General features: G+C 34.4%; 3 protein-coding genes across 4 annotated transcripts; 1 reads left to right on the forward strand and 2 right to left on the reverse strand.

Moving 5' to 3' along the window:
• Positions 1 to 602: 602 nt before the first annotated feature.
• Positions 603 to 1,567, reverse strand: LOC137717868 (glutathione transferase GST 23-like). Its single transcript, XM_068457364.1, has 2 exons — positions 1,180 to 1,567; positions 603 to 1,068 (listed from the first exon to the last, which is right to left on the reverse strand). The coding sequence occupies exons 1-2, from the start codon at positions 1,492 to 1,494 to the stop codon at positions 712 to 714; spliced, it is 672 nt and encodes a 223-aa protein (XP_068313465.1). The 5' UTR covers positions 1,495 to 1,567; the 3' UTR covers positions 603 to 711.
• Positions 1,568 to 4,953: 3,386 nt separating this feature from the next.
• LOC137717746 (phosphoribosylaminoimidazole-succinocarboxamide synthase, chloroplastic-like) lies at positions 4,954 to 9,783 on the reverse strand. Its single transcript, XM_068457209.1, has 12 exons — positions 9,427 to 9,783; positions 9,149 to 9,250; positions 8,818 to 8,947; positions 7,728 to 7,820; positions 7,553 to 7,641; positions 7,305 to 7,385; positions 6,684 to 6,773; positions 6,488 to 6,577; positions 6,336 to 6,386; positions 6,201 to 6,247; positions 5,536 to 5,593; positions 4,954 to 5,446 (listed from the first exon to the last, which is right to left on the reverse strand). Exons 1-12 carry the CDS (start codon positions 9,742 to 9,744, stop codon positions 5,384 to 5,386), a joined length of 1,212 nt encoding a protein of 403 aa, XP_068313310.1. The 5' UTR covers positions 9,745 to 9,783; the 3' UTR covers positions 4,954 to 5,383.
• Positions 9,784 to 19,156: 9,373 nt separating this feature from the next.
• LOC137717703 (serine/threonine-protein kinase PEPKR2-like) lies at positions 19,157 to 22,789 on the forward strand. Of its 2 annotated transcripts, none has more exons than XM_068457153.1 (4): positions 19,157 to 19,411; positions 19,792 to 20,607; positions 21,081 to 21,377; positions 22,105 to 22,789. In XM_068457153.1, exons 2-4 carry the CDS (start codon positions 19,830 to 19,832, stop codon positions 22,464 to 22,466), a joined length of 1,437 nt encoding a protein of 478 aa, XP_068313254.1. In that variant the 5' UTR covers positions 19,157 to 19,411; positions 19,792 to 19,829; the 3' UTR covers positions 22,467 to 22,789. The 2 variants fall into 2 exon arrangements, with proteins under 2 accessions (XP_068313254.1, XP_068313253.1); XM_068457152.1 differs by having other exon boundaries at positions 19,810 to 20,607.

Here is a 22,789-nt window from a genome sequence, read left to right on the forward strand (position 1 = left end):
GTTTGTAAATGGCGTGTTTTAAACGTGAAAAGCATGTGCTTACGTGTATCGTACGTTAGAGTTTTAAAAATTGTACAATTTAACGAATCATTAATACGTTTATGGAAGACGGCATTTTTTTTTTTAATTCATACAAGTGCTTGTATAATACGCATAGTATACGCGATTTACTAACTATGGAACAGTTGTGCATGGTAACTTAGGCTTCCTATGAAGGCTCGCAGGACAGGTTAATGCTTCTCTGACTGTTGGTTGGTGAATCAATGACTCGAAGGAGCAATTGTTCATGAAAGATATAGGTCCACTGATTCGGGGAAGTTGCTTCTTTGTTACTTAAAGTTGGAGAGAAATATTTATCCAATAGTCTCTCCTCCTCCAGTTTTCTAATCCATACAGTAAGGGACGCAGCACCTGTGTCAGTGTGTGGATTGTCAAGGAAGATCGCTGCATCTTGGGTCATTTTCCTTCACTGCGACCGAGCAATCAACAGATGAAATGTTTGGTCATGATTTTTAAGGTAATTTTTCCCTGATACTATTTCTTTAAAGCGCTGCTGAAATGCAAACATTTTAATTGTATTTTACCAATTTGTTGATCTATGATATCATGAATTGAGCTGATGCTCACTTTATTCCTCGTACACAACCATTTTTATGAATGAAATGATGATAAAAATATGCAGGGACCATCGAGAGATGGCACCGAAACACTTCAACTTGATGCTGCAGTCAAAATCTTGTGAAACCCTCTGTTGTGCTCCAGCAATTTATCTCGAGGGGGCACGCATTCTTTGAGAACAGGAGCCTCGAGAACTCTTCCAAACCAAGCGTTGAGCAGAGGCATGGTCTCGGCATCAATCAGGTTTACTTCTGCTATCTCCTCGACGTTTCTAGCCCACAATCCAATCCACCCAGCAGCTATGTCCACAAAGCCAACGGTTTCTCCTCCGAAGAAGTCCTTTCCCCCAAGTGCACTTTCCAACGTCTTAAGGTTCTCTCTCGCTTCTTTTGCCGCCTTCTCTTTCTCCTCCCCTTGGTTGGTGAATGCACTCATAATTGCCGGCACGCACTGAAACAAACAACAACAAATGGTCCGTTTGAATGCTAATTCACCCAGTTGGTGCTTGTGAATATTATGAATGAAAGATTATTACTTGATCAAGATAGCTCATTCGATTACCTTTTCATCGATGAATCCGGCCCAGAAGCGTGCCTGTGCCCTTTCGTAGGGATCTTGCGGCAGGATCGGATTGTGCTTCCACGTCTCATCGATGTATTCGAGTATAATGAGCGATTCTGCGACCGGCTTGCCGTCGTGCACAAGAACGGGTACTCTTTTGTGGACTGGGTTGTAACGGAGGAGCAAGGGGCTCTTGTTTGGGAGGTCCTCTTCAACATACTGGTACTCAATCTCCTTGAGTTTCAAGGCCCATTTTACTCTGAGAGCAAAAGGACTTGCCCAGTACCCAAGCAATTTCACTGACTCTCCAGACATTGTTCGAGTTTTATGGCATCATATTCCCAATTCCGCATGCCAATTTATAGACAGAATTCAATGATGACGTCATTGCTGAGTTTTCTTTTTTGTTTTTTTTTTATTTTTTATATTTTCCTTCTTTTTTGACCAGACGAATTTTCTTGCATTTAGAACTTTGAGTTTGACCTGCAACGTTTGAGATGGAGACGGCTTTGACTTGTCGTAAGCGACTTTTATCTTCTAGCTTCTTCTATTATGTTCTTCGGATATATTATTACAGCAGTGTTCCAGTTCATGTAGATAGATGTCTTTTGGTCGTTGGTTATTGTGTAATCAATGTTACATCAGTCAAAGTTTTAGTATGATTGTTAGATGGTTGAATGAGTTGTTAGTTGATTTGTTAGTTACTTCGTGGTTAATTAAGTTTGTATTCTTCTGCATATAACGTACTTCAACTTACAAATATAAGTTGTCGTTTTCCTTAAATATACAGAACTTTCGTTTTTCCCAAAAAAATTTCTCTCTCTAGTTCTTCATTTTCCCCCATCTTGTCTGTTCTTTAATTCTTCTCAATGTAGTTAACAGTTCAATAAGGTAAGGTGATGCTTTAAATTTACTCACATATCATTGTGTTATTAAAGCAGGATGCAACCATCGAAGTATATGCGGTCCATCAAAATCCTTGTTCTTTCAGATTTAATTTTACTTATTTGTCATTGTGTTATAAATCAGAACGACACAATAAAAGTATATGCGGTCCTTCAAAGTCCGCGTTCTTCCGGCTTTAATTTGAATGCCCCAACTCTCCTATGCAATTTTTCATACATGAGTCGTAGATTGGTTTCCCATGTAAGTCTAGATATTTATTTTGAAAAGAAAAAAATAAAACTACTTATTTACTAATATATGGCATATGTTTAAAACTATTTTCACACTCCTTTATGTCCTGTTTCACTTCTTTTGTTTGTTATTGTCTCGATTCACCGTTGAATTGTATAATTTGATGGCTATAAAAACAAAAGGATAAAGAAGGAATATCAAAATCATTTTCCCATGTGTTTAGAATTAGTGCTTTTTACATATCATTTTTATATTTCATGCATTCATTTTTTACCTCTCACATGCTCTTATTAATTTTTTGTCGTTAATTATTTTTAATTCATTCGATCCGACGGTAGAAAATTGATAGAAGTGTATAAAAGTAAAAATATGTACTTCAAAACTAAAGCAAGGGAACAAACGCAATTAATAGTTGATGCATCTACTTTAAATGACATTTCTATAAGAGGAAAGGGAGTAAGATGTATACCATTGGTGGAGAGCAACGCAACGTCGAAGTTGCAGATGTTGCCTGGAGTGTTTAATTTTAATTTTAATTTTTTTATTTTATTTTGCATTGATCTTTTCATATTTCTTAAAATAAACATGGTTTTTAATAATTCAAAATGAAATATTTAACAGTAAAATAACGAAATTGACCATATTGACTAACAGTAATACAAAGAGAAATCTGCCAAATTGAAAACTTAGGAACTAAATTGACCAAACACGTAAAACACAAGGACCATTTTGACATTTAAGCCTTTGTTTTTGGACATTCTCTCTCAAATTGGATATGAACATGCTTATTTCTTTAGGAAAACTAACCAAAAGGGCTTCAAAATTTTAAATTTTAACCAAAAACCATATACAAACTTTATTTAACGATAAAAACAAAAAATAAAAAAATAATCCAACCACCCGCGCGTAAGCACGCGCCAACCAATTCAAATATCAAATCAAGCCTTTGTTGTAACTGTGAGCAGATAGAACTGATAAGAAGACTAACGTGCAGTGCAAAATAAGTAGTGGGAGTAGTACAATGAATGATGAGATGAAATGGATGGATGAAATAAATTATTTTCAAAACATTTCATTGGGAAGGAAAACGTAAGAGTGAAGCTTCAATGACTCTTTTTTTCTTTTAGAGAGGGAGAGAGAGAAATCTGTTTACGTACAGAAAGAGAGAAAAGAAAAGTAGTAATTTTCAATAGAAAATCAACAGTGCAAAAGCAACACCCAAATTACTTTTTAAATATTTCATCGGGAAGGAAGAGAGGGAGTGTGTAAGGAACAACCAAATCCTTTCAAACTGACATCAATAAACTCTAAAAAAATTTAAAAAGAGATAGAAATTTGAGATAAAAAAATATATTGCTGACATCAATACATGACAGTAATTTGTAAGGAAATAGCTTAAAAATAGTGATAGTGCTAGTGTTCGATTTTAAGAAATAGTCAGTGTTTAGTTTACGAAATAGTTAGCTTTTTGTTTAAGAAATAGTCAGTGCTTAGTTTACGAAATAGTGACAGTACTGGTTTACAAAACAGTGATAATACTAGTGTTTGGTTTGAAAAATAGTCAGTGCTTAGTTTACGAAATAGTGATAGTACTATTACTTGGTTTAATATATATATATATAGTCTATTGTGTTTGATTTAAGAAATAGTCAGTGTTTAGTTTACGAAATAGTAATAGTACTAGCGTTCAGTTTAAGAAATAGTCAATATTCAGTTTACAAAATAGTCAGTGTTTAGTTCAAGAAGTAATGATAGTATTAGTGTTCCGTTTAAGATATAGTTAGTGTTTAGTTTAAGAAATACTGTTCAGTTTAAGAAGTAGTCAATGTTTAGTTTACAAAATAGTGTTTGGTTTAAGAAGCAGTCAATGTTCAGTTTAAGAAATAGTGTTCAGTTTAAGAAGTAGTCAATATTTTGTTTAAGAAATTGTCACGGTATTAATGTTCATAAACTAAATAATGAAAAATTTCTTTATTTTTGATTTTGTAATATTATTACTTACTTTGTTATAAAACAATTGAAAGAATAATCAAATAAACAAATAATAAAATAAAAATAAAATGGTTATGGAGTGAGGTGAAAAAATAAAAAATAAAAGTGAAAAAGTTGATGTTGATGGGTGAGGTGAAAGGAGAGAAAAAAATGGATGTGAACATAGAAAGAGGGAGAGAGAGAGAGAAAGAGGTTGCACTGTTAAGTGAGGAAGAGAGAGAGTGTGTGTGATGTGACGTGCGGTCCCGCACATTAATATATGTTTTTTTTTATTTTTTGTGTTTTTCTGTTTTGTTGTTATGTAAAACTTTTGTCATTTTCATTAAAATTTGAGTCATTTTTATTAAAGTTTAAGTCTTTTTTATTAAATAAAGTTAGTAGATGGTTTTTGGTTAATTAAAAATTTTGAGAAGCCTTTTTCATTAAAATTCCCTATTTCTTTCCCAAACTTGATATAAACACAAGTTTTATAGGCAATAAGTTCCTAATCCATCCATTTATAGGATTCATTTTTTGTTATTGAACAATGTACAGATGTATAACGTCAACTCTGTACGGTCAGAAAAACAAAGGTTAATTTGGTAGTTAAAGACTAACGGATGAAATTTTAGAGAATAAAACATAAACTAGACCATAGCATTCATAAAAAAAGGGATCAACTTACATAGAACATGTTCACCGTCACTTAGCATCCCGATCCAATAATACAATGTCATGTGTTAAAAATCTTACACCCATCATTGTTTTAAAAGTAAATAAAATTTCATATCCTTTCAAATAATAGTTATAAGCACACACCATCAGGCATCTGCCGATGTAATGTGGTCTGATTACATTTGCACGCAAGCACACTTTAAGCAAAATGGCAGCTTAAAACGCTTTTGGCTTAATTATACCAAGTACCACCTAACCTGGTGTTGCATACAAGCCACTGTTTAAACACCTAACCTAGAGGCAATATCCCAAAAACAGCACAACAAACTGCATTCCAATCATTTCGGATGCTTTCCTCTTTCGGGTGGAAAGGAAGGGTTAACTAAATTCCAGCATAAAATTTGTGCTTCACAGTACAAAGTTATCGAGTCAGAGATGACAGCGCCTGTGCAACATTGCGTGATATCCGATCATGTATTGGTTCCTGAATGAAAAAGCAGAAAATTATGTTACAACAATCTCTACACAATACTCGCAATATGTCAATGACGTATTTTTATCTCTAAGTCTTACCTCCGTGGAGGGCAGCTTGAATTTTGATTTTGTTATTGTCTCGTACAGGAAAATGTATCTGTCATCAAAGAATAATCTCAGTCCAAGTAGTGGTAGATACAAAAATCTTCAAACCTGGTCGCTTCTGTACGGAGCTTATCAAACAATAACACGTTAAGGGCAAGGGTAGTTCTATTTAGATACAAGGGGAAGGCAGATAGGGGAGAGGAGGGGGAGGGGGAACCCAGGAAAGCGAGGGAGGAGGGAATGAAGGATGAGTTGTCATCAGCGAAGTATTCCTAATCACAATATGAACCGAAGGAAACGAAGGATGGAAAGACACATTAACATTGCATCTCCAGATACCCCATTGCCATGTTTTGCTTTAGACAGAATATCCTAACAAACCGCATCATAACCAAGGTGGGAAAGCCAGATGTCTTTCAAATATGATGGTCCATCATAAAACGCACTACCAAGTACAAATTTCTAACAAGTCAATTGGCAGTTTATTATCAAGTATTTAGGTTTCGAGCAGCTCAAAATGTGCCTACGGTGACCCGCCCCTGACCTGCTGAGTCGGGTGGCCAGGTTAACACTCCTTGTTTACATCCATGAAGCATGTTGAAGGCATTATAATATAGTATACAATAAATTATGTAAGGCACGGTAAAGAAGTGGCATACCGCCAAGCTAGTTCACAAACGAGTTCCTCAGGAGCATCAGGGAGGACCTAACAGTTTTAAGCATCAGAGTGAGATTTGAAGTTTACACATGCTCAAACGCAAAAAAGAAAATATATTGAACTTCATGTGAACTACCTCATCTTTGTAAGGATTGCAGTGATCTTTGAACCACAACCTCAAGAACTCCTAAGAATTAAAGATATAAATGTCAGATAAAACGTAATTTGTCTAAAGAACATAAGATTAAAAGGGCAAAAAGAACATAACAGTATAAATGCATTGCATACTTTATCAACATTTTCGGGTTCAAGACCATTCTGAAATCGCTCCTCGTAAGTATGTGCAATCCAATATCTGCTTGAATCAGGTGTATGCACCTGGAATGGAAAGGAGTGGAAATCAACTCTCATTACATTATTTGAAAAAGTGTATTATTATGAGTCAGAAAGAACTATTAAATTTTTACAGATGAGAATGCTAAACCTCATCAATCAAAAGAATGGAACCATCCTGGCCCTTTCCAAATTCATATTTTGTGTCTACCAATATCAAGCCATGTTCCAAAGCCACACACTGCAACATGAAAGAAATGGTAATACTGGTAAGTTTGGGTGATGGTTACTATTTAAATAAGAAGTTGATTCGGTCAGTACCCGAACTCAAGTCAATTATGATAATCTCCCCACAAACATATACAGCTGGTTACGTTGGCAAATATATTTATTTGGATTGCTCAACTATGTATGCTCGATAAACTTATACACACACAAATCCTTGGTCGTGTCCAGGTATACAAAGTTAATGTCCAAGATCAAAGCATTGGATACAGACTTGTGACCCTAAATGATATACAGGAAACCAATAAAAATTGAAGCAAAAAGAGAAAACAAAATCACACTTTTCAACCGTTCAAAAGAATTTGTTCAGGCTTTTCCAACTTTTCATCATTGTAGCCTTTCTTATATTCCACTTTTATGCTAAAATAGTAATCTCATTCAGAAGCCTATATATTTATCAAGTAGTCCCAATTTCCCAATATGTTTTCAGATAATTACATTTTAAAATGTTCATTGCAATTAGACAATAAGAATAAAGTCAAGTTACCTGTCCATACTCAAACAAGCTCAGTGCTTTCCTGCTTACTTCATCATACTCGGCTTGAGTCATTAGTCCACGTTCAATTATCTGCGAGAAAATTGCATGAAGCAATATTAATACATTCCAACCCACTAGGAAATCCAGCACAACGTAATGACCTAATTCCGTCTACAACACAGACTGATTATCGCTACCCTTTTCTCCTTCCCTATTTTTCCCCTGTTAGGTAGCAAATGACACCAAAGTTAGCAAACCTCGTCTGGGGTAACAGGAACATCATGATCTGCAGCCTTAGTTGTTGGTGTGAGTATATTTGCAGGAAGCTTTTGGCTTTTTACCAAGCCTAGAACATGAATAGACCATTAGACAAAAATTGGTTTGACTTTTAAAAATGGTTTACAAAACCAACTTATTAATTAGAAAGCACACCATCTGGGAGTACATTGCCACAGTAATTTCGAACACCATTTTTGTAGACCGTCCATAATGATGTATCAGTGCTTCCCGTCACAAAACCTCTGACTACAAAATGAGCAGCAAAAGTAGCGTAAAGACTTTATACTTAATGAACTTATGAATGCTGCAAGTACCCTCATTCAAATAAACCATTATCTTCGAAGATAAAATTCCATCTTTTACAACAAGAAATACGATGGACAATGAAAATATTAAATACTGTGGACTATGAAATTTTTTTACTCAACAACAACTACTGACTTTCCGTGATCAGGAAAGAAAAGAGAGCAAGCCAATAAACTCATGAAAAGATGGATTGTAACATTAGGTTTCATAATTTACTCTGCCTTTCTGTCATACGCTTATTATGAAATCTTCATGGTCAAAATTTTATCTACAGTACCAGTTAATCTACTTTCCTTCATGAATATGAGAAGAAGAAAATAAAAAGATTTAAGCTATCATACTTTTCCTCCATGATTATGAGAAGAAAATATAGGATACCTCTCTATATAATTGTTTCCTCTCAAAACTTCCATTTGCATAATATACAGCTACGTTATCCTCTCAAAAGACCAGGTAGATGCATAAATATCTAATTTTTCTTAAACGAAGAAACAGTGTAGGTAACAGCAAAACAAGCTACCAAAACATAAATTCTTTAAGTAAAATGGAGGCTTCCAACGCCAAAATTCAGAAAATAAGAAAAATGTGGGTGAATAATTTTTTTTACAGAAAGTTGAATCCATGAACCAACGCCCCAAGTACAATGCTGGAACATTAAGCAATTGCTCGCTAGGATACAAAATGAATATATCAGAAAGTCCATCTTCCACCAGTTCTTTTTATTGTTTTCGACCATTGCGTTGATTATGAAAAAAAAAAAAAAAAATTAATACAAAAGTTATTTCTTTTACTAAACCTCGTAACATCTTCCCTTACTCAAAATTGAAAGATTATGAATTACAATGAAAACTCTAAGAAACAAGAATCACATTGACAGTGAAATAGCTCACTAGCCAGTTAAAGAAAAATGCTAAACACAATGAATGGAATCTCTTACCCACAAACTCAACGGGAAAAACAGAGCATTTCATTGCAATTGTTACATTTTCATCCGGAGCCGAAACAACTGCATTTGAAGTTATATGTCGAGTTTTGTCAAACCACCATAAACTTGTCTCATTAAGGACCTAAATATCATAGAAACAATGATCATGATTTCAGATACTACTACTAATTATCCATCAACCATGTAATGAATACTGTATTTTTTCGATATCGTGATTTGTGACCGTTCTTTTTCTAGTTTTAGTAAGAAATTCAACTAAACACAATACAGAAAACTGATATTAAGAAATTTACTTCCTTTGGGGTAAGAACTGAGGACAAACCTGGCCTTTGAAGGGAATAGACGCAAGAATTCTGTCAAATGCACTCTGCCTATCCGTCGTAACCATAACTAGATAATCCCCACTGTCGTAAACATCTCTAACCTGCAAAACACAGAAAATTGCAAGTCCTTCTCCAGTCAAATTAAAAACCCACAAGTGGTTTCTTGAGAAAAAAGTTCCAACTTGGTTGTCAATCAAAATTCACTAAAGGTATTGGGAAAAAAAATTAATTAAAACCCAAAATAATAACGTGTTCTTTTTTCATTTGGGTTTCATACCTTGCCTCTGGTTTTGGATTTGAGGCCAGGAACTGTCAGGTGGAGGTTGGTTTCGGAGAGGCAGTGCGACGACGAACTCTTGATAACTCCAAGCACCTCTTCTTTGCGATCACTGTTGATCAGAGCTTCCAAGAATGGCGGTTGCTGGTGGTGCTGCTGGTTTTGGGCCGCCGTGACCGAAATGGAGAATTTTGGGAAGTTTATGGATTTGGGTTTTGGGATTGTGAAGGTAGAGAATGAAGAGAACGAGGGATTAGGATTTGAGAGCTTGGGGATTAGGGTTTTGGGAGGGTTTAAGGTTGGTGTATACTGGGCCATTTGCGGCGGTTGAAATTGGAGCCTCACGGTGGCCGCTGATTCAGCTGTTGGCGCCTTTATATACTGTCGTTGGTTTTTTACTTTTTAATTGCGTGAAACATCAGCCGTTCGTATTCAACGGTTAGATTTGCATGTTTTGATCTAACGGATCAGAAAATTTGGAGGAAAAAACCGAAAAAATTCCTTTGAAAAAGCTTGCCACGTGGTGCAATCTGCATATCCACGAGGCACAATCTGGTGCATCCACATGACGCGATCTGGCACGTTCAACTCTTATAATTTCCAAAATCAAATGTCAGAATTAATACAACGATAAAAAAAATACCAAAACTAAAAATTACAAAGTCCTATAAATAGTTAACTATTTTCTTCATTCCTCAATCATCTTACAAAGTTCACATTAAACAAAATTTATAAAGTTCACCACTTAAACAATTTTACAAAGTTAACACACTAACAAACTTACAAAGTTCAACACAGTTAAAAAAAAACATTGAAACACACTACAGAGCATACTTCAACATAATACGTATCTTTGTCATTTATTGAAAGCATAAGAATGAGCTTCAGTTATTTTGAGCAAGTTTCAACACCCACAATTGCTCAATCAAGTGACGGTGACGTTCTTTGTAGATGTAAGTCGAATGTACGGTCTGCAGATGCCCCATAAGCAGCAGCCACAAGGCAACCGTGATTTTTTGCTCAAGAAAAATACCTAAAGCATTATCAACATCCTTCTTTTGAACAAAGTAATTATCACGATTTCAAATAACAAGATGATTTTATTGAACAAATGTCATCGCATTCTAAATCCTCTACGAAAATAATTTGCCGCGTACAAACTATATGGAATAAGGTGATCTTCCAATAGGACCTCACATTGGTTTCCCCTGCGTAGTTTGAGGTTAGATGCACAGCCGGTGCTTGAACCAACTTCTTCTTTGTTGTGTTGATTGATTGATGCAACCTCTTGCACCACTTGATGAATTGATGCTTCTCTTCCTATGATGTTAGACACGCCTCTTTCTTTGTTGTTCATCTTCTCACTCGTTTCTCGCCCTTCTTGTCCTTGCAATTGCGTCAGGTTATCCATTGTTGAAAGAACTTTCTTTTCTAAAAATATATGAATTGTGTGCAGGGAAGATGGAAGAGGCTTGGTGTGAGTAGATGTGGTGGTTTAAAGAGTTTTTTTATGGAGAAATATGAGGAAATTAGAAGATTGGATAAGGGCTCATGAAACTACATGAATGGTTGCGAATCTTATAAAAATATGTGCATATATTAATCAATAATGACACGTGGTGCAATGAGAGTGGTTAAAAATTTCATCGAAAAGCTAAGGCGATAGTTATAATGGACGATAAGGGAATTGGATCCACTCCGAACCTTAGTGTCCGGAGCCTAAGGATCAATCCATATGGGTCGCTGATTGGTGTGTAAAAGAAATCAGAGTTGTTGGTTTGTGTGTGATGAACCAGGAAAATGAGTTTATGAAGACCGTTAGATTCAATTTGTGCGGCCCAGATTAGTTGATCCTTAAGCTCCAGACACTAAGGTCCGAAGCAAATCCAATTCTGAGGATAAGGCCAAGAAAACATCAAAAAAAAAAAAAAAAAATTTAGATTTGTAAATAGTAATCGCCTTACTCTTCTTCTTTTCAAACGAGTAAACTTGCATATAGACAAGCACAATTTAGAGTTAACTAGTAAATTTTACCCGCATGTTGTTGTGGGAGCGAAAATATAACCATATATTATATTTTTGGCATATAAATATGCAAAGAGTGAGATAAACATTAAGCAAAAAATGGAGCAAATATTTTTACAAAGCTATCTAAGTTTATATAACTTACGGAAAGACATTATCAAATGCCTTATCATTGATATACAAAAATGGGTAGCCTAGTACTCCCCTTGACAATCATCCTTGTCCTCCATTGGTATGACTACTTGAACATAAAATATCCAAAAAAGCACATTGTTTATATTCACGTTAGGATCAACTATTTACATACACAAAATATTAACCAACACTTGTCTGTTTTGGATAACACATGACAACATCCTTTAACAAATGAGCAAAAGTTTTTTCCTCGAAGCAATTTGGATAATTAGAAAAAAAAGAAGGAAGTTAAAACTGAAAGAAAATGTTAATACACTTGTAATAAATTTTGGAGATGAAAAGATTTATAGCATGGAATAACCAGTAATAAACCAGAGTTATCTATTTTTTTTTTTTTTTTATCCGGAGCAAGGTCTATTTTTGAGCTAGTTAGCTAGGATTTTCTTTTCAACAACTGATCGAAACCTGATCAGGATCTTGTGTATCTGTTTCAAATATTTCTTCGCCTTCACTGTGTCAAAGATATTAAAAACATTGAAAACATAAATTTAGATTAGATTGAGATCAATTTGTGATGGAATTAAAAATATTGTTATACAAAGTACAACCTTTTTTTTTCAGATGGTATAAAAAGGGCTCTTCTAACTGATTCTCTCTTTCTTTTATGCGATTCCTTAGTTGTGTCAACAGGGGTAGTGGAAGATGAAACTGTTGTAGAAGAGACTGTAATTTCTTTATCAGAGATTGTGGAGTTGCTAGCTAAATAGTCAGGTCCTCAGAAACGTTGTAGATGAGAAAATCATTCGAGTTCAATGAATTTCTCCTGTTTCCAAATCGAAGGTTAAAAAAATTTCTCTGCCCTATAAGCCTAAGAACTTGGCAACTGTTTTTGATCTGCTGATTTCTGATTGAAAACCAAGTCTTTACGGGGCATGCCAAAAACTTTTTCACCCAATTTGCCAATAATTAGAGCATTAGTCTCGTTTGTTTCATCTTCAAGGACGAAGAACACTTTGTACCTTCATTTAAAAACATACTGCATAAATTAGAAACCACGAATTGTTTAATGAGTTTAAAGCTTGATTCATATTAAATTTTTAAATGTTGTACTTTAATGTTAAGATTAATCATATGATAAAATTGAAGTATACTATGATTCTTTATTTCAGTGTCCTCATTATGTCTAATTCTTTTTTACTACCTTTTCTTTCACGAAGGTATAATCATTACATTATTTTTTAACATAAAATGTACATCAAATAGACATTTAAAAAAGTTCTCATCTATGAAAGTGCCTAACAATACAATAATACCTTAAACAATCACCATCTATCAAAGTAATAAACAACAGCGAATTATTTTCCAACTTTGTATATATAAGAAAGTTTGGATTTAATATAATCTAAGCTTGGGAATATTCAAAAGACACATAATAATCCGTTAAACAAGCATCATCTATCAAAGTACTAAACAACAGCGAATAATTTTCTAACTTTGTGTTCCTAAAAAAGTTTGGATTTAATGCAATCTAAGCTTGCAAGGATTCAGAAGACACAAAAATTGAAACACATTGTTAGAGTTATTATCACGAAGTGGGAATCTGATTTGGATGCTTCTGGCAAATTAGTTTACCACTTGTTGGATCTTTGTATATTTGTTTTGTGCATGTAGGGCAAACGGTGTACCATCATTCATACCTCGTGTTATATTGCTTGATTGACACTTTGCACAAAAAACGTATCATTCTGCAAAATGTTTAAAAAAATTATATTTGCACAAACACCAATTATTAAATAAATAACTTTTATCAAATGAGTCAAAAACAATTGAAAGGGTTTTGTGGAACACAATAAAATAAAATAAAATAAAAAAGTATTACATACGTCTTATATAAATAAAGGATCCAAATACCTTAACTCCTCAATTGTCACATTTTTTCCAGTTTGCAAAATCTCTTCCTCATTGGCTTGCTTGGAAGAAGGAAGTAGTGTTCTAATAGAATGAGGCCAGCCTGAAAACCTGTAATAATTTAGATTGAACATCGGTAAAATAGGGAGAGAAAAATAATAGTTTAAAAAAAAAATTACCACACGATGATTCTCATTCTATGAGAATGAATGGACTCACACTGATTTGTACGTATTCAATTCTAGAATGTCTAAATCTATTAAAAAAAGTGTTGAACCAGTGCTATTCAAGATGATGTTGTTTGTGCATTAAACAAAAGTAAAGACAGAAAAATGTAAAAATGATATATTAACTGACATTTCAAATAGTTTTCCATCTAGCCAAACAAAAATTGTAAATTGTAAATTATAGACTTTAGGATAGCTCTATAGATTTCAGATATTGTGCATCACAATAAATGATATCTAATTCAAAAAGAACAGGATGAAAATTAAGTTTCATGTATCAAAAACAACATGTGTAATATGTTTAGTATGGCAATAACATCTTTTTTGTGAAGGTGATGTGGATTTCTCATAAGTTGTATTACTCTTTTATCTCAGAAACTACTTTTGATGATTATGATTAACTAAAATATATTTATTAATGTCTAGAAAAACTACTAATTTATACTTGTAATAATCTTCAAAAATGAAATTAATAGAAAATCAACAAATTAGATACACAAATGATAATTTGTGTTAATACAATATCATAAGATAACATTTTTTTTGTTGTTCATCAGTCTCAACACGAGTCATTAATGCAATCAATGTTTTAACACATTTCTAGAAACACTTTAACATAAAATAAAATCACCTAACATCGTTTTGCAAGCGTAGAGAAACATAATAAAAGCCAATTTAATAGCTAAATAGATTAGAAAGAAAATAGAAAATGAATAAGTTTTTTTATTAAAGTAAATACCTGCAAACAATTTAACCCTCAAGCTTGTAAAAAAAATAATGATTGGCTGGGGAGGCTGTTCTAATGAGAGAGCAGAAAAGTCATGTATAACATCTAACCAGTGTAATCTGAGCCACTTTATTTCTGTAAAAAATCAAAAGCCCAAAAAAAAAAAAATTTAAACTCATGAAAATCTTAATTTTTATTTAAAATTGTTTAAATTATTTTTAAGTAAAGAATATGACTATTAGACAACTCAGATGGAATTGAGATGCAAAAATTTTTTTAATTTTATTATGGAGATGAAATGACTTGATATTTTGTATGACCAAATCACATTTGTGATTAATTCTCTTATTGATCTGTATTGGTTTTAAAGGCTGGACCGCAACCAGGTGGCCAATGACATCTTTAAATTTGAAAAAAACAAATCGATAAGTTCATAGGAAAACGTTGAATAAAATAAGCATCAACGCATATTATTTTGCTTATTTATGTATATCAATACCTGTTAAGATATCAAGCTTGTTTAATCGAGGATACAATATGTTATAAGCTTGCAGGAAAAATGTTGTGCAATAGGCGGAAAGACACTTGCCAACTTCTTAAAAACTGTCTTGGAAGTAAACATGATGTGGGTGTCATGCAGAACAACTATGTATTGAGCTCTTGTCTTGTTAGTACAAAAATTCATGATTTCATAGCAAGCAACCGTTTCAATCTTTGGAACTATTATTTCATAGTCCATTTCATCAAAAGACGCTTCGATAGCTTGTTGCTTGACAATTAAAGAGAAAAAAAAATGAGAAAAAAACATTGAAAACACTGTGGATAAGTAAATCGCTAAGTTTTATAGTTGAAATAACATGAAAATAGGCATAGATGACAAATATTAAACAGCAACATGGATAGTAAATTAACAGATGTAGCTAACAGTTTAAAGGAGATGGATACGTATAAAAAAAACTATGCAGTACACATAGTAAACGCAAAAACAAATGTATCATTTGACAACATAAAATTGGAGAATAAAGTGTTTAGAAATAAATTGTATACAATATTTACTATGGAGAGTATAAAAACTATGTCATGTGCATTAAAACAAATAACTCATTGTTAAGACGGAAGATCAAATGTTTATAAACTAATTTTATCAAAAAATGATCACTAATCTTTTCATCAACCAATATACAATGTAGGCCTGTATATTTATCGCCCATGCCTGGATACTTCGGTCTCCATATTCTACAAACACGCACTTTAATTTTGACAACTTTTTTATATGCCATCAATTGATCAAGTGGTGTTGGACCTTCATCTTCCGTTTAATCTATACAAATGAAATACAAAATTTGTAAATTTATAAATTTATAAATGGCCCATAGAAAAAGCTTAAAATACCAACCACGCCATAATATCCATTTTCATGATCCAATGCAAGTGAATATATTATGAATCATTCGACAAATCAACAAGTTGATTTAAGAATTAGAAGCTCCGATAAAGCAACCATTTCAGTGTTTCTTCGGCACTTTGCATAAGTAGGTTAGTTATATGTGATAATTAATTTTTGTCTAAAACTTTGTCCTAATTTTAATATATTTGCAGGTTAGATGCGCTAATTAACTTTTTTTTTACTTCAGAATATGACTCAATTTGTGATCGTGGTCCACTACAGATGGAGAAGGGTTTATAGCCAATACACAAATGGTTAAGCGAAAGCAATGGTAGTGTCAACCAAAGTTACTCATCAAGATCTTATAAATGTCTTCGTATTAGTCCGAGTGAATTTAGAATCTCAACTAATTGTTGTTTTTTTAGGGTTAAGAGCAATGAAGAATTTTTTGTCATTAAGGATATATTAATACTTTTACATCAAATTTTGGTTAGAATTATCATAAAACTAAAATTAAATGGTGGTTATAATTCTATATGGAGTATAAAATATGGTTACTTTTCCAAATTTCCCATTAAGAACCGGAGAGATAAAGGAAAGACTTGTTAGTTTTTCCTATAACCAAATAACAACACCATTTAATTAGTAGATGGAATTCATTCATGTCATTAAAACCAAGATAAAAAGTATTTTCACACTTTATAAACGAATTGGCAAAGGATACTAAATCTTATCAACTTTGATCCAAGCAAACTAACAAACAAATTATAATTAAAAATTGATGACTCATAAGCTAAACTAATCCATGATTGCATCTAAGGAAACAATGATCATCAGTTGTCCCTAGTTTTATCTAGACACTTTAATTTACACCACACCAAATTTAACTACCACAATAATATAGTCAGAGAGCCAACTAAAAAACCTACATGCCATATAACAATAGCAAAGATTGGAAAAAACAAAGATCAACAACACCAACAAATGTAAATATTGACAGCCTAGTGAAATCTAAACCATAATTGATTTATCGATTATAGGACAAACTAAACTATGTGTTTATACAAAGAAGCAAAAGACAATTAGCCATCCCCATTAACATACATTACACTCAATTAAACCACAACAACAATATAGCTACACACTCAATCATAGATTGGATCAAACATAACTGGACGCGAACAAACCAAACACAATTACTTGCCTCTGGTTTTATCCGAAGACTTTAAATTATGCTTCACATGACTTATCCACCACAACAACACAGCCACAAAATAAACATAAAAATGAATCCATGATACAATAATAGGAAATCTACAAATTTTCTAAAAAGGAAAGATCAAAACAAACAACCAAATTCGAAAAAAAAAAAAAGGGGAAACAAAGAATAATCACCAATTTATCAATTGTAGAATAAATTAAAACCTCACTCACAAACCACAATTTCGACGTTAAAAGCAAGCAAATTGAGGTATGTTTACAACATATTGATTCTTAATCATAATAGTTATCATCGATGTAATTAATCTTTTACACAAAAAAAGAAAAAAGAAAAAAAGCAAGTGCTTCCCAATCTAAAGAGTCAATGACAATAAAGCAGTAGATTAGCAAACAGTTAATTATGACTTCTTTTGAGCCCAAAGAAACCTTATCAATGATGGCGAATCAATATGAAAGTAGCTCTAGATTAGTCATGGTGATTTCAAAATGGATACTGAAGAGCCATTCATTGAATGTAGTAACTAATAAACTGTTAAATTGCAACAGGAGAAGCTTACTATACACTATTAGTTTTTTTACTATAAGAAATTGGAAAGTCCTCCTCAATAAAGTTAGTAGCATCAACATAATTAATTAAAGGATCCCTTAACACCCAAGGTTCTTTCCAAAGCTTGACACCATCACCTTTCCCAATTCTCCATTTCATTCCTTTGCGCAACAAGTCAGTTTCATAAAGAATTCCTTTCCAAGTGTAGAAGTAGTCAGACTTCTCATGTAATTTAGTATCCAAAATAGAGCTCCCTTGCAAGTATTTCGCCTCATAGATTTTTGCTCAAAGACCTGTATTCTTAGCATGAATTCTCAATCCAATTTTATCCAACAAAGCTTGATTCATTTCTGCCGTTTTCTTAATCCTACACCTCCAACGCATTTAGGCCTGCAAACAAGGTTCCGTTGATATAAATGGATTTTTTTTTCTGCTGAGAGTCCCCCTAAAAGAAGTTTCCGTTCAACTTATCCATATGCTCGCAAACACTAATTGGAAGCTTAGTAGTTTGCATAGCATACATCGGTATTGCAGAGGTGACTGCTTGGATTAAGGTGGCTCTTCTAGCGACTGAAAGGATATTACTCTTCCAAGAAGAAAGTCTACTCTGAACTTTATCAATCACACCCTTGTAAGTTGACTTAGAGACTCTACATTGGATCAATGGCATCCCCAAATAATTTCCAAGATTATCAGATAAAGGAGATCCACAAATAGCACTAGTTTTTCTAGCCTCATTTACACAAGTATTAGGAGAACAATACAACATAGATTTCTCAAAGTTAACTGCCTGGCCAGATGCTAAGCAGAATTTGTCAATACATCTCTTCATCACCCGAGCTTGTTTTGGGGTTGCATCTGCAAAGAGCATAAGATCATCTGCGAAAAAGGTAAGAAACGTCGGGACCAAATTGAGAACCTTTAACAAGCTTTCTTTGACCAGAATTAACTTAATTAGCAATAATGTGAGATAGCTTTTAGAAAAGAGTAATGTATAGAAAATTTTAAGGTTTGTTTGGATGTGCTTTTAAAATGACTGAAAACACGTTTATAAAAAATCTTTTTGGATTCCAAAAGCACTTGAAGTGCTTTATGCAAGAAGTACAAGTTATGTACTTTCTTCAGGAAGCATATTAAGTGCATTTTTACCAAGAATTAGTTCTAAAAATATTTTCACTAAAAATATTTTCAATCTTTTTAAAAACACATATAAATGAGTTCTTAGTTCTTTGTCCTTAGCTTTCTATGGACTTGCACAAGTAACATATACTATTCAGGGCCACGACTACGCAACCATGGCAAACGACACATCACATCACATGCGTCAAAAGTTCACTGCCAGTCTTTCCCAAAGTGCACCAAAGTTCCACCGCCTGATTTCCCAGCGTCCAACTCCGTTTCGGGTTCCGAAATCAGTCGTATAGAAAGAGGACACGTGTTGATAAAAAAATAAAAAAATAAAAAAATAAAAAAATAAAAAAAGAAAGAAAGAAAGAGGACACGTCGGCAGGTGAAAGGGCGCAAAACACTAAAACCCCGACCAAACCTTTCGACGTCAATAATTGTAAAATAAAACACAAATCAATCTTCTCTCTTCTTATTTTGTTACCGTAATAAATAAAACAATTGGGAATTTTCCCTCATCAAATCTTGCAATCGGGGATTTCTAGGGTTTCTGGTTCGATCGAGTTCTCCATTTGCATTCGCGGGGGTTCGCTGCTACTCGTTGACGAACGCCGCTGGCTGTCTCCGATTTGTTGGTTTCGTTCCGATCTCGCTGTACAGCTCTGAAATGTGAGGGATATTGGGTGAGTTAACTCAAAGCTTCGTTCTTTTCCCTATGGTTAATTTTTTTTTCGATTTGTTGGTCATTTGATGAAAATCGTGGGTTCGGGTTTTGGTTTATTTGCTCGGAGTTTTTTTTTTTTGCTTCGTGAATGAGGTTTATTTGTTGGATTTACTGGGTATGATGTAGTCGCGGAGTTTAGTGAGTTTTTCGTCTGATTTTTACTCGAAATTTGGTGCTAAGATAGTGGAATTCTTTAGCTGTTGGATTTCTTTTCTGGGTAGCCAAAAATTTTGTAATTTAGTTGATTGCACTGAATTTTGTATTGAGGAAAAAAAATGGAATTTTGATTCTGAAGGAACAAAACCTAAAGTGTGAATTGCCATTTCAATGTACTGATAGTGTGCTTCTGGATTAAAGTGGTTGGTTACTCTGAATTGATGAGGAAGAAGAGGAAAGGCGGTGAGGACCCGTGCCCAGATCTTCCAGAAGATGTGGCATCAAAGGAGGAAGATGAGACATCAAAGGCGTGCAATTCAAGATCATCGGCCCTTAAATCGCATTATTCGCTAGAGGATTTTACAAGGTTGAAGAAGCGGTGCAAAGAAGATGATACGAGCACTGAACCTGTGGTTTCGCATACAAGTAGGCTTGCTGGAATTGCCACTGCTCCACCATGTGGGACTTCGTCTTTGGTTGCACCCGGAAGAGGTATCAAGAGGAAGATAGGTTGTATAGATGTTGCCACCCAGATGGGTAGGAAGAATAAGATTGAAGAAGATTATGCTTCGGGTGAAACACTTGGGCATGGAAAGTTTGGGTCAGTTTGGTTGTGTCAGTCCCGGGTTAGTGGCTCAGAGTATGCATGTAAGACTCTGAAGAAAGGAGAGGAGACTGTTCACAGGGAAGTGGAGATAATGCAGCATTTGTCTGGTCATCCAGGGGTTGTGACATTGCAGGCTGTGTATGAGGAGTCGAATTGTTTTCATCTTGTGATGGAGCTGTGCTCTGGAGGGCGCCTAATTGATCAAATGATTCAGGAGGTTCAGTATTCGGAGCAACGGGCTGCTAATATATTCAAGGAAGTGATGCTGGTTATCAAGTATTGTCATGATATGGGGGTTGTACACAGAGACATAAAGCCTGAGAACATACTTCTCACAAAAGCAGGAAAGTTAAAGCTCGCAGATTTTGGGCTGGCCATGAGAATATCAAACGGTGAATACCTTACCCCAACTTTCAAGGATTTTATCCATGCTATTACTACATGTTTTTGTTTTTCTTTCCTGTTTACTGATTGTAGAGCATCATGTTTCTATAAAATGTTTTAAGTGCATCGTAGCATCAACAACTATCATGAGCACAGATTGTAAGGGTGTAAGGACAGATTAGTCAGGGATCCTGCTCAATAGCAGTATGATCTCCAAGGAAGAGTAGCTTCCAGTTACATTTAACATGACTCAATAATGAGATATTAAATCAGCATATGTATCCTTCCCGAGGATAAACTAAACTTCAACCTTTATATTAAGTATCTATGCAAGATCCGTAACTGTGCTTGAGCTGGCCATATGACTGTATCATGTTAGACAAAGAAGTTCTGTGAGACTTTTAGTGCTCATATACAGGTTCTTATCTTCTGTTTTGTATATAGATTAGTTAATCAAAATGGTTTCTCATGCTTTCTGCAGGTCAAAATCTGACTGGTTTGGCTGGCAGTCCAGCTTATGTTGCACCAGAAGTTTTGCTAGGAAAGTATACTGAGAAGGTGGATATCTGGAGTGCTGGTGTTCTCCTACATGCACTCTTGGTTGGTGTTCTTCCATTTCAAGGAGACTCCTTGGAAGCAGTTTTTGAGGCAATAAAAAACGTGAAACTTGATTTCCATTCAGGGATATGGGAGTCAATTTCGAAACCTGCGCGGGATCTTATTGGGAGAATGCTGACAAGGGATGTTTCTGTACGAATAACAGCAGATGAAGTACTAAGTAAGTTTCTGGTCCTGCCTAATAGGAGAACTGTTAACTATGTGCAACCTCTTTTATTAGGTGTATGCAACCCCTTTCACATGTTTGTAAAAAGTATCATCTTCATTCTCGGGGAGTTGCTTATATGTGATCTGTTTTGGTGTTGGAGAGAAAGTACAACTAATTAGCATGTCGATTGATGTTTACTTTTATAACTTGTCAACATCGTCTTCTATATGATGCTTGTGCTCAGATATGCATTATTTTTGAAATATCTTATGATGCCTTTCTTTCCTACCTCTATTTTTCACAATCCCACACGTGCTGGTTGATCAGTTACAGTAGTACTTTTGGAGTTTTGAAGGAATGACCCTACCAGACTGAAATGAAATAGTTTATGGCAATTTTTTATTATAAATATATTTAGAAATCATTATATTACTTGTTATTACCATATTGATTGTGCCTATTTCTTCTCACTTGCAAAGTATTCATTGTTCATTTTGTTTAAATACTTCAATTCGGCAGCTTTTTTCACATTTTCTCGTGGACTAAAATTCTTATCAGTACGAGTCAAGGGATTAAACCCTGAAGTGTTAAGCCATCCCTGATTACTCAAGATGTCTATACTTTGTCATCACGACAGTGTGCGCATGCAGTTTTGTTTTTTCTGGTGATTTTAAGTTATGGGTTTCTTTTGCAGGTTTTATAGGTGCAACGAAATGACGTATATTTGGCTTTTTTACAGGGCATCCATGGATATTGTTTTATACTGAGCGAACACTCAAGGCACTACCCATTAAATCAAGATTGAAGAACCAAGCAGGAGAACCATCTCGCCAGCTTGTCATTCCACCTAGACTTAAGGCGTGTCTAAACCAGTCAGAAGATGGCTCTCTCAGTGAAACTTCAGGTCTCCTTTCGTCTTCTGATAGCTGCAAGTCAGAAGATGATGACGATTCTGGTTTAGTGGACGCCCTTGCCACTGCAGTTTCACATGTGAGAATTTCTGAACCTAAACGGAGCAGGGTATGCGGTCCAACAGGTCGTCCAATCAAGCAGCAGTGTTCATCTAACATGAAAGCTAACAACCTCTGTAAAGCATTTTGATCCTGCTGACAAGCTGACACCTTCAATATCTTTACCTCAACTGTTTTTAAGCTGGGGAATTGAAACTAACCTCCCTGGTAATTTTCAGTGAGCAAAGATAACCACTTGACATATACTGGCTGGATCGAGATGGTAGTTTGGGTGTCGTTTACATATTGCCTGTGAAAATCTCGCTGCAACTCTTCGTTCTCGTTTCATATTTCGTTCCTTCAATCTAATAATGATTATAACCCGATGAAGTGAGAGAATCCATGTACAGAATGAATGTGTAAATAGAATGCTGCTTTATATTCTTGGTGTTTGAAAAGGTGTGTTTTTCTTGA

This window comes from Pyrus communis, chromosome 15 (genome assembly GCF_963583255.1).
Source record: "Pyrus communis chromosome 15, drPyrComm1.1, whole genome shotgun sequence".
NCBI lineage: Eukaryota > Viridiplantae > Streptophyta > Magnoliopsida > Rosales > Rosaceae > Pyrus > Pyrus communis.

Bases quoted from the DNA above. Each gene is read 5' to 3' on its own strand.
- LOC137717868 (XM_068457364.1), bottom strand. From the start codon at position 1,494: ATGTCTGGAGAGTCAGTGAAATTGCTTGGGTACTGGGCAAGTCCTTTT. The intron at 1,069-1,179 runs GTAATCGAATGA...TGTTTGTTTCAG, and splicing joins CCGGATTCATCGATGAAAAG to TGCGTGCCGGCAATTATGAG.
- LOC137717746 (XM_068457209.1), bottom strand. From the start codon at position 9,744: ATGGCCCAGTATACACCAACCTTAAACCCTCCCAAAACCCTAATCCCC. The intron at 7,642-7,727 runs GTGTGCTTTCTA...TTCATGTTCTAG, and splicing joins TGGCAATGTACTCCCAGATG to GCTTGGTAAAAAGCCAAAAG. The intron at 6,578-6,683 runs GTTTAGCATTCT...TTTCCATTCCAG, and splicing joins CCATTCTTTTGATTGATGAG to GTGCATACACCTGATTCAAG.
- LOC137717703 (XM_068457153.1), top strand. From the start codon at position 19,830: ATGAGGAAGAAGAGGAAAGGCGGTGAGGACCCGTGCCCAGATCTTCCA. The intron at 20,608-21,080 runs GTGAATACCTTA...TGCTTTCTGCAG, and splicing joins GGCCATGAGAATATCAAACG to GTCAAAATCTGACTGGTTTG. The intron at 21,378-22,104 runs GTAAGTTTCTGG...GCTTTTTTACAG, and splicing joins AACAGCAGATGAAGTACTAA to GGCATCCATGGATATTGTTT.